This window comes from Ahaetulla prasina, chromosome 1, assembly GCF_028640845.1.
Source record: "Ahaetulla prasina isolate Xishuangbanna chromosome 1, ASM2864084v1, whole genome shotgun sequence".
In the NCBI taxonomy this organism is placed as follows: domain Eukaryota; kingdom Metazoa; phylum Chordata; class Lepidosauria; order Squamata; family Colubridae; genus Ahaetulla; species Ahaetulla prasina.
Genome location: NC_080539.1, coordinates 56,482,941 through 56,497,737, shown reverse-complemented (window position 1 = coordinate 56,497,737; position 14,797 = coordinate 56,482,941). Strand labels below are relative to the sequence as shown.

General features: G+C 35.1%; 1 protein-coding gene across 1 annotated transcript in view; it reads left to right on the top strand.

Annotated features, from left to right (window-relative positions):
- Positions 1 to 14,797, top strand: part of NSL1 (NSL1 component of MIS12 kinetochore complex) — a 17,638-nt gene extending 2,841 nt beyond the window's left edge. Inside the window, exons 2-6 of the mRNA XM_058165361.1 lie at positions 373 to 448; positions 3,487 to 3,617; positions 6,530 to 6,581; positions 10,169 to 10,236; positions 11,007 to 14,797. Coding sequence (XP_058021344.1) covers positions 373 to 448; positions 3,487 to 3,617; positions 6,530 to 6,581; positions 10,169 to 10,236; positions 11,007 to 11,282 — 603 coding nt within the window. The 3' untranslated portion in view covers positions 11,283 to 14,797. The remainder of the gene's footprint in view (positions 1 to 372; positions 449 to 3,486; positions 3,618 to 6,529; positions 6,582 to 10,168; positions 10,237 to 11,006) is intronic.

Here is a 14,797-nt window from a genome sequence, read left to right as displayed (position 1 = left end):
ACTATATATTAATAGAGTTGAATTTTGCATTCATTTCTTCTTATGAAAATACTAGTGTCTGTAATGAGCATTTATTCCCCATAATTCTGTGCATTGTCATGCAAAATGTTTGACGCCTTGTTGCTGAATGTTGGAATGTGCTGAAGGTTAGAAACTATCTTGTAATATATCTATCAACATGAGAACATCATTGTGCTTCTAAATATTGTGGATGTGTTTTGTTGAATGGATGTGCTTTGTCCGAATGCTGTTTACCAATGTCATTCCTTGCTGGTCCATTTTGTGATCCAGTATTGGCATTTAAAGGTATCTTTTTAAGAACTCTTACATTATATATTCATATCTGTATATATTTTTGTTCATTTTATACAGAACTTTGAAAGAGCTGTACAAGAGAATATCACTGTTAATGGGCTGCCATGGCAGGAATCATCAGATCTTCAAAATGGTATATTAATTTTAAAATATCTTTAGAGTTAATATGCAAGATCTTGACTAATACTGTTGGAAAATCTTATGCATAAGAAATTACAGGTGGTCCTCGACTTACAACAGTACATTTAGTGACCATTAAAAATTACAACAGCACTGAAAAATGTGACTTATTGACCAGCAAGTCAATGGGTAATCCAGATTCACTTAACCGTGTTGCTAATTTATCAACTGCAATGATTCACTTAACAATTATGCAGGAAAGGTCATAAAATGGGGCAAAACTCACTTAACAAATGTTTCACTTAACAACAGAAATTTTGGGCTCAGTTGTTGTCATAAATCAAGGACTACCTATATTTTATTGTGAACAGAATTACTCAGTTCCTTTAGCAGTACAATTCCTTGCAATATTAGTCTGGTTTAAAAATATTAGTTATAGATACAGTATAGGGGAAACCTCCATTTATAGTGAGGAGACTGTAACATAATAGATCATATGTCAGCCCCAACATGTGGCTGCGTGTCGGAGCTGTCATTCCTGTGGGTGTGGAAGTTCTGGTGACACGGCGGCTCCCATGGCATCCTGGCTCCTCAGCTTACCTCCTGGCCACCAAGCAACATGAGGATCCCTCTCTCTGCTGATTGAGCAGCGGTTGAGGGCAGCTGAGAGGCTGCGAGTCTGAGAGTTACAGAGGAGTTTGGAAAATGGCTGTAATAGTGACTACTCTGGAGAGGCTTGGAAATGGCTGGAATGCTGGCCAATCTGGAGGAGTGGTCAGCAGGCTGGGAGCATGCGGGAGTAATGCCTAATTACAGTATCTAATGGAACAATGATTAATGAGTAGGCAGGAGCCGGGTTAAGGGTCACCTGGGTGAAAAAGCTTTATAAGGTGGTAGGGAGCACAAAGCATTAGCTCCAACAAAATCTTCCTATAACATCCATTATAGATGTTAGTTCGTGCTGGTAAAGGATTCAAACCATCTTTTGTGTGTGTGGAGTTTTCTTCATACACGGGAACCTGACACATATACTTTATATGCAGAAATATTTTCTGTTCTTTTCCTGTCATCTCAGATTAAAGGGTCTGCTACTGCCACCTGTTGGCTTGTTACAATTTGTAGAAGACAGTTTATAATTATATAAGACTCTCTAGTATAAAATGATGTGAATTAATAACAGCATTTGTAAAAAAAAGTTGTACTATATTTCATTTCAATTGAATTATTGACTCTCTTTTTAATTTGCTGTTTTATTTTAAGTAGCGGTTATGAATTCTATAGTGCCAGTTTGGTATCATGGTTAAAGTACAAGGCTAAAAACAAAGAGATAATGAGTACTAATCCTGCCTTAGACCAAAGACAGCTGGGTGACCTTGGGCCAGTCACTTTGTCTCCAGCCCTAGGAAAGAAGTAGTGGCAAACCACTTTGAAATCTTACCAAGAAAATTTTAAGGGCTTGTCCAGGCAGTTTCCAGGAGTAAACACTAGCTCAAAGGCACCAAAATTAAAAATTCTTACCAGATTATAAAATGGCAGCAAACCAGTACACCATTCTATATTTCTTAACAGCTGGTTAGATTTTTGCAGCCCATATCTGGTATCCATACTCAATAACAGTTATGCTTATAATTTAAAGCTTCTTTGGGGAATTCAGGAATGTTTGGAATTCCTGATGTAAACATATATTTTTATGAAACTTAATACTTAGATATATGCACTTTTAGAGGGGAGTGTCCTGATTTCAAGGTACCAAGCAAACTTAAATAAAGAGTGTGTATATGTTTTTAAATTTTAAATGTCTCATATAGAAAGATGGATGAATGGTGTGGTACAGTTGATTATTTTGTGAGTTTTGGACAAACCTCTTTCTCCAGAATTTTTTTAAAGTAACTCGTATTTAACCATTGAGGCTTTTCAAAATACTTAGTAATATAGTACCAATATAGGTAAGCCTTGATTTATGTCAGGGTCGTTTAATGACTGTTTAAAGGTACAACAACCTTGGAAAGAGTGCTTTATTACCCATAAGACACTTTCACCTGTCGTAAAATGTTTCGCCACCCCCTCCTTTGGTTGAGTGATTCCATTTCAGACACTTTGTAATTGGTTCACATTTATGACCACATGCCAAGCACCCCAAAAAGTGAACACCATTTGCAATCTTCTCTGCTGGCTTCCCCAGAAAGTCAATGCAGATACCGGCAGAGATGGTTGCAAGCGGAAGGGACAGAGGGGAGTTTAAGTCTTCCATGGCCAACAGGAACAGAGCGAGATACAGAAGATTTCAGCACCATAGCCTACCAAAGCATTTCTTCCTCTCCCCCCCCACCCGCTCCCCATGCAGTGAGGGGAGCTGAAATCCTTCAGCTGGCTGCAAGAACATTTGAGAGCCAAAGGATTGTCTTCTGATGGATTTCATCTGCCAGAAAGCAGACCTTTCACTCGCTCTTCTTAACGACCTAGGAGACAAGTTAATAACTGCAAGTGGAAGTGCAGAAATTGCAGTCATTGAATGAAGCAGTCACATGGGCATTTCACTTGACGGTTGCTTTGCTCAATGACTGGGATTCCATTACCAATTGTGGTCATTAAGGTACAGGACTACCTGTACCTGTATTTTTATGTTTACTTGAAGAAGAATTCCAGTCAGTTTGTTGCACATGATTCTTTTTTTCTTTTTCATTTCAAATGATTTATGTCAAGAAACTAGTCTTTCCAAGCAATAATTTCTAAACCAAATTTGATTAGACAGTTAATTCTTACGGTTTCGATGCAGTAAATCATTAGTTGGATTGCTTTTGTATTGGTTGGCTTTTTATGGGTTTATCATACAGTTTGTCATATAACATAAATTCAAATTTGTTTCACAATTTTAAATTTAATAATGAATAAAAAATTTACTGTAATAAATCTTTTCCCTTTATACTTTCATATATACCTGGTCAAGATGATGATATATATGTATCTTTTTCTCTGCCAATTGAAGTTAAAAATAAATCCACATTCTATGCTTTTCAAATATTAAACATTTCTATTTTTTTTGTAAAATAGACACAGACATTAAACTCCTTGAAGACCAGCTTGATGAATTAATTGTGGAAGTGGCTTCCAAGCGTAATCAATATCCTAGAAAAATACAAATAAATGTTGTTAAAGGCATTAAAATGCAACAAAAATTGTTGGTGAGTAATTTGAATTCTTAAATCATTGGGTGAAAATATTTACTTTGAGAGAATCAGATAATGATTTGCTTACTGCAGTAGCAGATATCTATGAATACCAGATTATAGTGTAGGAGCCTAGTTTAATTGATATTGAACAATATATTGATATTGTTTCCTGATTGCTTATTTGTACCCTATGACTATCATTAAGTGTTTTACCTTATGATTCTTGATGAATGTATCTTTTCTTGTATGTACACTGAGAGCGTATGCACCAAGACAAATTCCTTGTGTGTCCGATCACAGTTGGTCAATAAAAAATTCTATTCTATTCTATTCTAATATGTTACTAAGGTGAGGTAATGTTGTAATCACTAAAATCTATTATAAATTATTGTGATGCAGGGAAGTACATATGCCTACTTGCTTAAAGCTTTAAAAAAGACGCTTATTAGAGAGAAGTTCAGGATAGGAGCTGATATAGACACATATACAGCCAGTACTTAAAGAATTTTATTGTGGACACTGTTAGTTTTATATAGCCACCTCTTTTAATACATGACTCTGAGTTTACAAACATGTATGTATGCATATGTGTGTATGTATATGTGTATGTATGCATATGTGTGTGTGTACCCTGTTTCCCCAAAAAGAAGAAATTCCCTGATAATAAGCCAAATTGGGCTTTTGAGCGCATGGTAATAAGGCCAAGCATTTATTTCAGGGTTCAAAAAAATATAAGACAGGGTCTTATTTTCGGGGAAACGTGGATAGATATATACACACACACACATACATACACACACACATCTGTGTCTGTGTGTGTATGCATAGCCAAGGTGACCACAACCATCCATAGCATTAAATGCAGCCACTGCACAGGCTCTAGCTCATTCTCCATGTCTTTTGGCAAAACCATGTTTTCAAGACTTTGCAAAAATTCTTAGCTCTTCTAGACAATACTCCTTGGCTGACAGGACCAAAGGGTGTCCCTTCTGCCAGAACTGATGGAATAAATAGTCGTATTTGGAGAGAGAAGGAGTCAGAGATAACCTTTGAATTATACCCAGAAGCAAACTGCCAACTAACACAACCCACAGGGAGAAGTGTAATATAGCCCGATCAAGGGGTGCACATAAGTGCTTACAGACACATGTTGCATCCCCATGTAGAAAGTATTACAGTAATCCATATGAAAGATAACCAAGGCGTGAGTGATTGTAAGCAGGATATTATTTCTATGCTAATAAACTAGTGGGATCTAGTGTTATACAAGTGAATATGTTTACAAAATTAGTATATACATAAGATGATACAATAATAAATCTTAAACAGTTAGCTTTCCTCCCTCTCAAGTCTTTATTTCACTATTCATTTGTACTCTATTATGGCTTTTTGTTCCCCTCCTTATCTCAATTATTGAGATGATAATGCCTGTGAGTTCTCCCAGCTGTTTGCTAACAAACAAAGGCATTAATTCACATAGCTCCACTGTTTCACTTCTGAATCTTCAAACACACATCACAATCTCTCCTCCTGGTCTTTCCACACTCTTTCAAGTCAGTCCAACATTTTCTTCCTGATCTTACTTCTTGTCCCAGGACCAGAATCTCTGTATTTGGCAGGCTGTACTCCATTGAACGTTAACGAAGTGACATTCTCTATAGCAGCATGTCCTCCAGTATCTGAATTATTTTTTTAAAATAAAACCTTTCTTCTGCTTTTTATTGCTATTTTTATAATCTGTAGCTAAGACATATATGTGTATATATGTGTATAGGTGCCTTCTAGCATTTTCCCTTTTCTTCCTATGTGCTGTTTGTTTTGGGACAGATACACGTTCTCGTTTTGTCTCACTGGCTTTCTGAGGGCACAAAGTTGCATATTTGAGAACACTTGCTTTGCAGGTTTTTCTTAAATATATATTTATTTTGTTTCAAACAAGTTTAAAATACAAAATACAGAACTCCCAAAAAATGGTTTTGAGTAAAAGAAAAATATCTGTAAAACATTTTCAGGAACCCAGTAAGACGGGAGAAGTGACTGTTCGGTTACTTACAATCACTGATAACATTTTTTAATAAAAGTCTGAATTTTTTAAATAAGAAATCTACCTTATCCTACATCTTGCAGCAGGGGGCACTGTTTTATTAGTCATCCAAATTGCTGTAAAGTTAGATAATACAGAAAATTGGTTATTCAGATTAGAATATAAAATATATTGTAATAACATCATTTAACTCATGTAGTTACTACAGGTATTCCTCCCTTACTAGCAGTAATTGGGAGTGGGAACTTTGTCACTAAACATTGCGATTGTAACTTACGACAGAGGTCCCAGTTGCCACTGTTAGGAGAATCCTAAGTGGTTACACAGCATCCTGTAGTCATATGATTGATTGCCTTTTATATCCTCCTGTCAGCTTCCCTGTTGATTCCATTTGTGAAAAGCCATCAGTGAAAGTCATGAATGACTGAGGGCTGCTGCAACATCATAATTGTGAGCCAGTTGCCAAGCACTGAAATTGCTATTCCATTATCGTAGGGACACTGCAGTGGTCACAATTTCAAAGGCCTGCCATAAGTGCCCCTTGTTCAGCATTATACTTCAGAAGGTCACTGTAAGATCAATGAGGATTTAACAGACTAACAGGATTGGAAGGAACCTGGAGGTCTTCTAGTCCAACTCCCTGCTTAAGCAGGAAACCCTATATAGGACTATATGGGATGAGACAGCAAAACCTGCTTTTGCTAAATTTACAAATCAAATAATAACTGCTTTTACTGAGATGTATTACAGATACATATATGGATAACAATTTTTATTTGCTTAAGATTCAAAATGTTTTAACCATGAATTTAGTCACATTTTAGAAGATATCATGCAAACAGAGGAAAGAAATTTTAAATGCGTTTGTTTGTCTGTTTAGGGCTGTCAACCTTTTCTGAATTGTCAAGACATAAAAGTGGAACCTTCTCAAGGTAATTTTCTGAAATGATATATTTCATTTCTTTTCATAGAATTTGGCATTTGCATGTTTTAAACGCTCCATAACTGTTTGTTCTTTTCCAGAGTGGACCTCTCTTGATTCATCACCAAGACCAAAACCAAATATGTTATAACTTAGCTTATTCATATGACATAAGTTTTTGTGGACTAGACAACATGCCAGTAGTTAAAGGAAAGGGTATCCTAAAATTGGCAGGTCCATAAAAGTGCTGTGTAAGAAAGAAAGAAAGGAAGGAAGAAAAAAAGAGAGGAAAAGGAGACGGGATAAAATCTGGCAATATGTGGGGACATTTTATGCTTTTGATATGAATTCTAGTGGTGGGGGGGAAGCATAATGTACAAAGTGTCTAAGATAGCCTTGTCCAAATTTTTTGCCCTGGAAAAACCCTTAAAATAATGTTCAGGTCTCAGGGACCCCCTGCATAACAATTGTGAAAATACAAAAACTTCACAATAAAACTCACTTTTAGTTTTAGTTTTACACAGCCCACAATTTGCAATGTTAAAAAAACAGCAGTGGTGGGCTAAGTTGGGGTGTGTAAAAGTCACCAATCACTGTGAGCACTAGCATGGTGTGTGCAAACTTTAAACAGTGATGCTTATTTTTTTCAATCATGCTTTCAAAGAACTCTGACTGTAAAAAAAAAAACCTACTTAAGATTTAAAAAAAACCTATGGTTTGGGATCCAGTGCTTTGCAGGGAAAAAAACAATGCCATATAAAGTTTATGGTTTAAATTCTACCACCTTCCAAGCCATAGTGTTTAGACTAGGGGTGACAATTTTCCCAAAGGACGACATGAGAAACTGGGACAACAGGCTGAACTTAATTCTGCTCAATATTAATTTTATTGCTTTATAACAAGCAGTAAATAATATCATTTTATTAGATGCTACTAGTAAGAATGTATGTTTTGATAAGGCTCTGAAAATGTGTAGTAGGTCAAATATAGCAGTAAAAGTAAAAACACCAATCATATCACTATTTAACTTTATTTTTAGCATAACATTTGAATCACTAATCGCACACTTACTAAGGCAAATAAGGCATTTTACTATCAAATTTAACTTGTCTTCAGGCAGCATTTCTTCTAACTTAAAAACATTGCTTATGGTAATTTATTTGCAATGAAGAATTATTACATGCAAATTTGTACCACAAGTTCCACATGCTAGTTGGATTATAAAGTAAAACTATCATGATTTTTTTTAAAAAAATCTGAAGTGGAAATAATGTTTAGGAAAACATTGTGCAAATATATGGTGAATGAACTTATTTGCAGAGTCTGGAATTTGCAACTATCCCTATGCAGTAACAACAGTCACCAGAAACGAAAGACAGAATTATATGCTTTCATTTCCTTATTTCATTTCCCATGTTTTTGAAGTAGTATAAACATCTAGTTTTTTTAAATACTTCTCTGATGTACAATCATGTAATATTCTACCAGGACAAACATATTTATAAGGATTGCTGGGAGAGATTGATTGCAATAATCTTGTTTCTTTTCAAATGAAGTTAATTGATCTTGGAAAAATCCACAAGCAATTGTTTTGTACTGATTTTACAATACATCGTATGCTGTAACTCTTCCCATTATTCCTATTTTACAGATGGAATGCAGAAGTAAAGGGCAATAACTTGTCCAAGTTCAGTCAAGCTGACCATAAGTCATCCAGAAATAAATTATTACTGTTATAATACTTTCAGTTTTCATTGAGTTTTAGAAAGTTCAAGGGGACAGTTCTCAGCTCAATGAATTTTTAATATAAAAGGTAGCAAATGTAAAGAGAGTCAGGATTTTTATTTTTATATTTGGACTTGTTTTTTAATGTGCCTCTGAATCAATGTTGACTCCTGGCAAATCCCTGGACAAGTCTCTGCAGTTTTGGAAGTGGTTTACCATTTCCTTTCTCCTAGGGCTGAGAAAGAGTGACCCATGATCACCCAATTGCTGGATTGCAATTACTTACAGATAGTTATAATAGGAAAATAGAAATTAAATTTAGGAAAGAGATTCAAAGAGTAAAAGCTGCAGCATTACACAGATGCTTGGGAAAGCAAATCAGGAAACAAGAACAGTGAAGATACATGGGAAAACACCACCCTAGGATCAGTAAGACTAGCAGGCAAAGAACTGCATGATCCTAGAGGCTTTCCATTATATTTGTTTCTAGCTTTAACTTTTTTTTATTAGGTACATTTTAACTGTACCTGCAAAAAGCAGTACTAAATGCCACTATTTGCAAATTTTTGCTTTTGCTGATATTGGCTGAAGGGGGGACTGTATAGTCACCAACAAAGGTTAAAGAGCCCAAAGTGAACATTTGGCATGGCCAATAGGGTTATTTGTCTTTATATTTATTTGGGATAATTGATATGGCTACATCTCACAGCAGTGAGTTTTTGCGGCTTATGAAAATTTTGAATTCAAAATTTGGGAAAAAAAACAAAACCCTGTTCAGTCAAGTTGCAATTCTATGGTGAGAGTCTTCCTGCAAAATAGACAAGATACTTATAGAAGGAAGAAACAAGTATAGCCAGTGAAGAAACTTGCAAGGGTTTTTTGGAGAGGGTGGATTGTGCCTTTGACTCCTGGTGACTGTCTAAACTAGTCCTTACAGTTTTCTTGGCAAGATTTCACAAGTAATTTGCCATTGCCTTCCTAGGGCTGAACATTGCTCAAGATACACTGCTTGGATGTCTTTATCTGAAAAGTGATTTCCCAAATTTTTTGAGTTGAGAAAGGTTACTCTGTCAGAAAGTCTGTTTTAAAATATGGTTTTAAAATAAATATTAGGCTAAAATGGCATAATTAATAACAACTTGAAGATTTTTGCTCCTTTGTATAGCTTTGTTTAAAAATACTATGAAATTATAATATACAAGAGCTTTTATTTATCCAGCCATACATATTTTAGAAATTTGTGGGGGAAGCTGGCAGATTAGAGACTGTGAAATCCTGGAAAGCAATGTTTATTTACAAGTCTGCAGTTGTTTTTCTGTTTGATTTACAGTGTAATTATTCATTTCTTCAAAGAAATTCAGATTAGTTTATTCAGCTATTTTTTCTGTCATCTCTTTGCAACACTGTATGGTTTAGGTTAGGAGGAGATATGACCAATCTAAAACAATGGTAATTGAGTTGCATGCTTAATATGGATTTTGAATGAAATATCTTTAACTGAGTTCCTTAGAATCTCACTAATCATCTGAGAAGTTATAGATGTGATAGGAAAAGGGTTTATTTTTAGTTTTGAATATTTCAGAAGTGATTGTATATTTAACACATTGAATGTCACAGTATATGATTCCTTATCAAAAATAAATTGGTAGTAAATTGCAGAATGAAGTAACATGGTCCACAAAACATTTGTATTTTTCTATATTTTAGAACTTTTATTTTTAGATGTTGAATAAAATAGCCTCTTTGGAATAGTAGATTGCTGATGTTACTATATCATTCCTCGTTCTCTCTCTCTTGTAGATTACAATGCAGCAGATTGATATTTTTCTTGGTTTATGTTCTAACAGAATACATGAATCTTTTTCCCCCCAGATCAGTCTATGGTAGAACTGAGACTTTCAACAAAAACTATGTCTAGACATACTGGAGAATCATTTAAGGTGAGATTTCTAAAAATATAATGGGTTGTATCTAGATTTAGTTGATTAATTGATATAATGGGTCAATTGCAAATGCATTAATGACTCAACTCCAACTGACATAAGATAGTTGTAAGTACAACAAAGTCCGTTCCCATTAGTAGCATTCATAAGCTGGAAATAGAACACTGTGAAAAATTACACATTCCAGTCTTCAAATGTTTTACTATTCTCTGGAATGCAATGATATGCTAGTTCTAGAAAGGTTTGTGTCTTTCCAGAAGTGTATTTTCCAGGATAGGAAATGGTTGATGATGTCCTACATAGAGTCCAATCTCCAAATATCCATTTTCAGGTTTTCAGGGAATGCATAGTTTTACAAATTCCTAATGTTAACTTATTGTCAAGCAATGTTATAGGACACTTGTGAAAACCTGATTCATTAACTATTTTAAGAAAAAGACTAAAGGAGTCTCATATTTTTCAACTAAATAGATCTATCCAGAACTTTTCTGCTGTACTTACCGGTAGAATCATCTAGGTATGTTTTGAATCTACAACTCCCAATAGAATCTACAACTTTAGTCCTTTTAAATGTGTATTGAAATTACAAAGTGGTTTTAGGGAAGGTTTGTAATACATATCACGTCTGAATTGATGTTTAATGTACTATTGCTAGAATTCATTAAAGTGGCTTAGGAATAAGCCTGGGTACTCCCAGGATATATAGTAGGTCAATTTGACTAACCTGGAATTGTTTTTGGTGTTTTTTTTGGTCCTGCCATCTCCAGTCCCTGTCATCCCTTGTGGAAAAAGCAGAAGGCTTCTCAAAAGCATTGTCTTTACAACAAACTTTGGAACAGTGCAGACTCCATCAAGAAATAATGTTTGTTTCTGAAGTTAAAAAAGAGAATAAAAACGATGTCAAAAACCTTGCATCCCAAGTGGAAGTCATACCTTCACAAACTGCTATCAGTAATTCTGTTCTACTTAAAATAAAGAGATCATCATGTTCTCCACAGACACGCTACCCACTCCGACAAAGAAAACTTAGTCATGATACATGAACACTTTTTGAAGAGATCATTACATAGCCATTCAGTTTTTCTGTTTTTTTTTCTTTTTTCTTTTTTTTGTTTATATATCATCCTTAGTGATCCCCTGGAATCCATATAACCAAACAAATTTTGTTTGATAGTGATGGAGTTGGATACCTTTATATAGCTAATCTGTAAAATACTTAAGTATATTATTAAATCTGAACATTTTTCTTTGAAACTAAATTTGCCTACAGTATATTACAGCTGAATGATCTTCTGCAAGGACTGACTTGTTTATGAATGCTTTAAGGCTTAATTGCTTTAATGGTGATTTCTTCAAACATTAGGTAAGAGCATTATCTATGCTCTTGATCCATGAAGTTGTACATTTTCTTAGCAAAGATTCTTGCTGAGTGGAACTTTAAAAGAACCTTGAGCAGAGCATCCGCAACTGGAGTTTCAGAGAAGAACTGAAATCCTTTAGATGCATATAGAGGGGTATCTAGTTCCCTGTAACTGTTTATGGATTTCTAGATCAGTATAATTTTTAAATGAGCTCAACTTCTATATATGTTCATTGGAGCTATAGGCTGGGGTTAAAGATTATAAAGTATTTAGCTGCAGCTTGTGACTTCACTATAGTCTAAAAACTAATGAGGAAAAAGTGTTTGGTGCTAATATACAGGTAGTCATTGACTTAAAACAGTTCATTTAGTGACCGTTCAAAGTTACAACGGCACTGACAATGACTTGTGACTCTTTTTCACATGACTGTTGCTCACATGATCAAAATTTGGTTGCTTGGCAACTGATTCACATTTATGACAGTTGCAGTGTTCCAGGGTCACCTTTTGTGACCTTCAGACAAGCAAAGTCAATGGGGAAGCCAGATTCATTTAACAACGTTACTAACTTATATCTGCAATAATACACTTAACACCTGGGAAGAAAGGTTGTAATATAGGGCAAACTCAGTTAATAAATGTCTCACTTAGCAACAAATTTTGGATTCAGTTGTGGTCATAAGTCAAGGACTACCCGTACTTGCTCTTTCCCTTTTCCCTGAGCCATGACAAGTCTTCTGGTAATTTGATTTGGGGGGCAGGGATTACAATGTATTTCCACATCACCATTTAGTAAATATTAAAGTTGCAAAGAAATACCAAGTTTTGTGCTCTCAAGAAACTATCAGTGTCAATGTTTTTATTTTCCTTATTTCCATGGCATGCAAATTAAAAGAGGGCTGATTGAGTTGGCCTTCTGTCTACACCTCAGGAAGATATAGTAATTGTAAGATTACTAATCTATATATTACTTAAAAACCACTTTGCCCATATTCTTGTGTAAAGTAAAAATATTTTTGTAATAGTTAATCTTTGAATATTTAGATATCCTTTTTCTAAGTCAAATGAGATTGTAATTTGAATTGCATACAGTAAGCAAGCAATGTGATAGATTCTGATAGGCTTGCTTAAGTAATATATATTCAAGGAGAGCTAGACAGAAGCAATTCTGGACTGGGAATTACTGGAGTTGTGTTGTAAATTACCAGTATTTTCCCTTAATTTTTTAAAAAACTCAGTTCCTCCAGGATTTCTGAACTCCAAATGCCTTTTCATTTTATAATTGTGATCTATAAAATTTTCAAAATCAACATTATACCATTTTCTCTTTTTTATTAAATTTACTGCAAATAAATTGTTTCTGAAAGATGAGAACAGGATAGTGTTTAAGGTACCAGACTAGAAACCTAGAAGACTGAATTCTAATCTTACTTTAGCTGTTAAAGCCAGCTTGGTAACTTTGGGCCTCTCTCTCAGCTTTTGATAGTTTTTTTGACAGCTCAGGTGAGAAGCCATTCAGTCAATTCCTGTTACAGCCAATGGATCAACACTTAGTTGACAGCCTTCCCCCCAAGACAGTGTTCTAAATCGGCAGGAGTTTCCCATCTACCCCTGCTGACAGACAGCTGGTTTCACAGCCAAAGCTGGCTCTTTGGCAGCTCGCTTCCCAGATTCGAATGGGAACTGCTAGGAATGGCCCAAGATGACCTTTTTTTTTTTTTAATTTGCATTTATATCCCGCCCTTCTCCAAAGATTCAGGGCGGCTTACACTATGTTAAGCAATAGTCTTCATCCATTTGTATATTATATACAAAGTCAACTTATTGCCCCCAACAATCTGGGTCCTCATTTTACCTACCTTATAAAGGATGGAAGGCTGAGTCAACCTTGGGCCTGGTGGGACTTGAACCTGCAGTAATTGCAAGCAGCTGTGTTAATAACAGACTGTCTTAGCAGTCTGAGCCACCAGAGGCCCTTCAGATGACTGGACCTAGAAGGTTGCAATTTTCAGTGTGAGAAGTTGGAGGGCTAGGCTGCCTTTCCTTCCAGCTGCCAGTTGTCTTAAGAACACCTGGGTTTTAAAAGCACGTTTTGATATTTTCTTTTGAGTTTTACTTTTAAATGTTAATCGACTGGTTGAATGCTGATCTAATTTAAACCCCTGCTGGCTTTTAAAATGTTTTTTTTAATTTTCTTTTTATTGTTTTATTAGTTATTGTAAATCACTTCCGCTTCCTCCACAGCAGACTCTGGATAGTGAAAAAAGATCTGATTTGATTTACGTTTGTATCAAACTTTCACTGTAGGGATTTCATACTTTTGTAATTTTTTAAAAAGGTCTGCTCTTACATTTTTAATTTTTTTTAATGAAAATCTCTTTTTTATGTTGGGGAAGTTCTTTTCTATGCTTTTTCAAGGCTAATTTGCTATGGTGCTTTTCTTGTCTTTGAAAAGAGCTTTTTATAAGCTGTAAAAGTTCAGCTGCAAAAGTTCAACTACTGAAGTATCCTGGACTATATCAAAATATAGTCAAAATGCAAACAATATATCAAGAGAAGGCTTTTGGGGAAAATTGGGGGGAAAATACTTTTCAACTTACAAACCCAATTTGAATATTTGGATAAAAAGTTTGATAAAGTAAGAGTGATTTTCAACCATCTCAAAGAAGATAATCAAATGCAGGTAACAGCAGTTGCAACCAGATGGATTTGAATGTAATTTGCTGCCAGCAGACCTGATTCGGAAAATGCAAGTTGGTTAGAGGTATGGATTTGAAAGACAAAGTGGATAGAATTGTTCAGGGATGAACTCAATTTTCTCAAGAAGATTGGTGGAGATTGGAGAATGGATTTATTCTATTCAATCGGAAAACAAATGTTAAAAGATGCTGAATTACAACTTACAGGAGACTCCGAACAGCAAATGCTGTGGAGATACACACAACAAAGACATGACTTTGGAGAATAAAATCCAACTTTTAGGAAAGATCCCTATTAATAACTTAAGGAAAAATGTTACTATTAAGAATCAATCAAGGTTATTTGATCCTGGCAGACCAGAGATTATTGTAATTTATGGTAGGTCATAAGTCATGGACTTTCTGCTGGACCTTTAAGTCAGGGTTTTGAAGTTTAATTTAGCTGTTCGTTTTACCTGTTTAACTACTGGTATGTTTCCACATAGTAAATACATGTCAG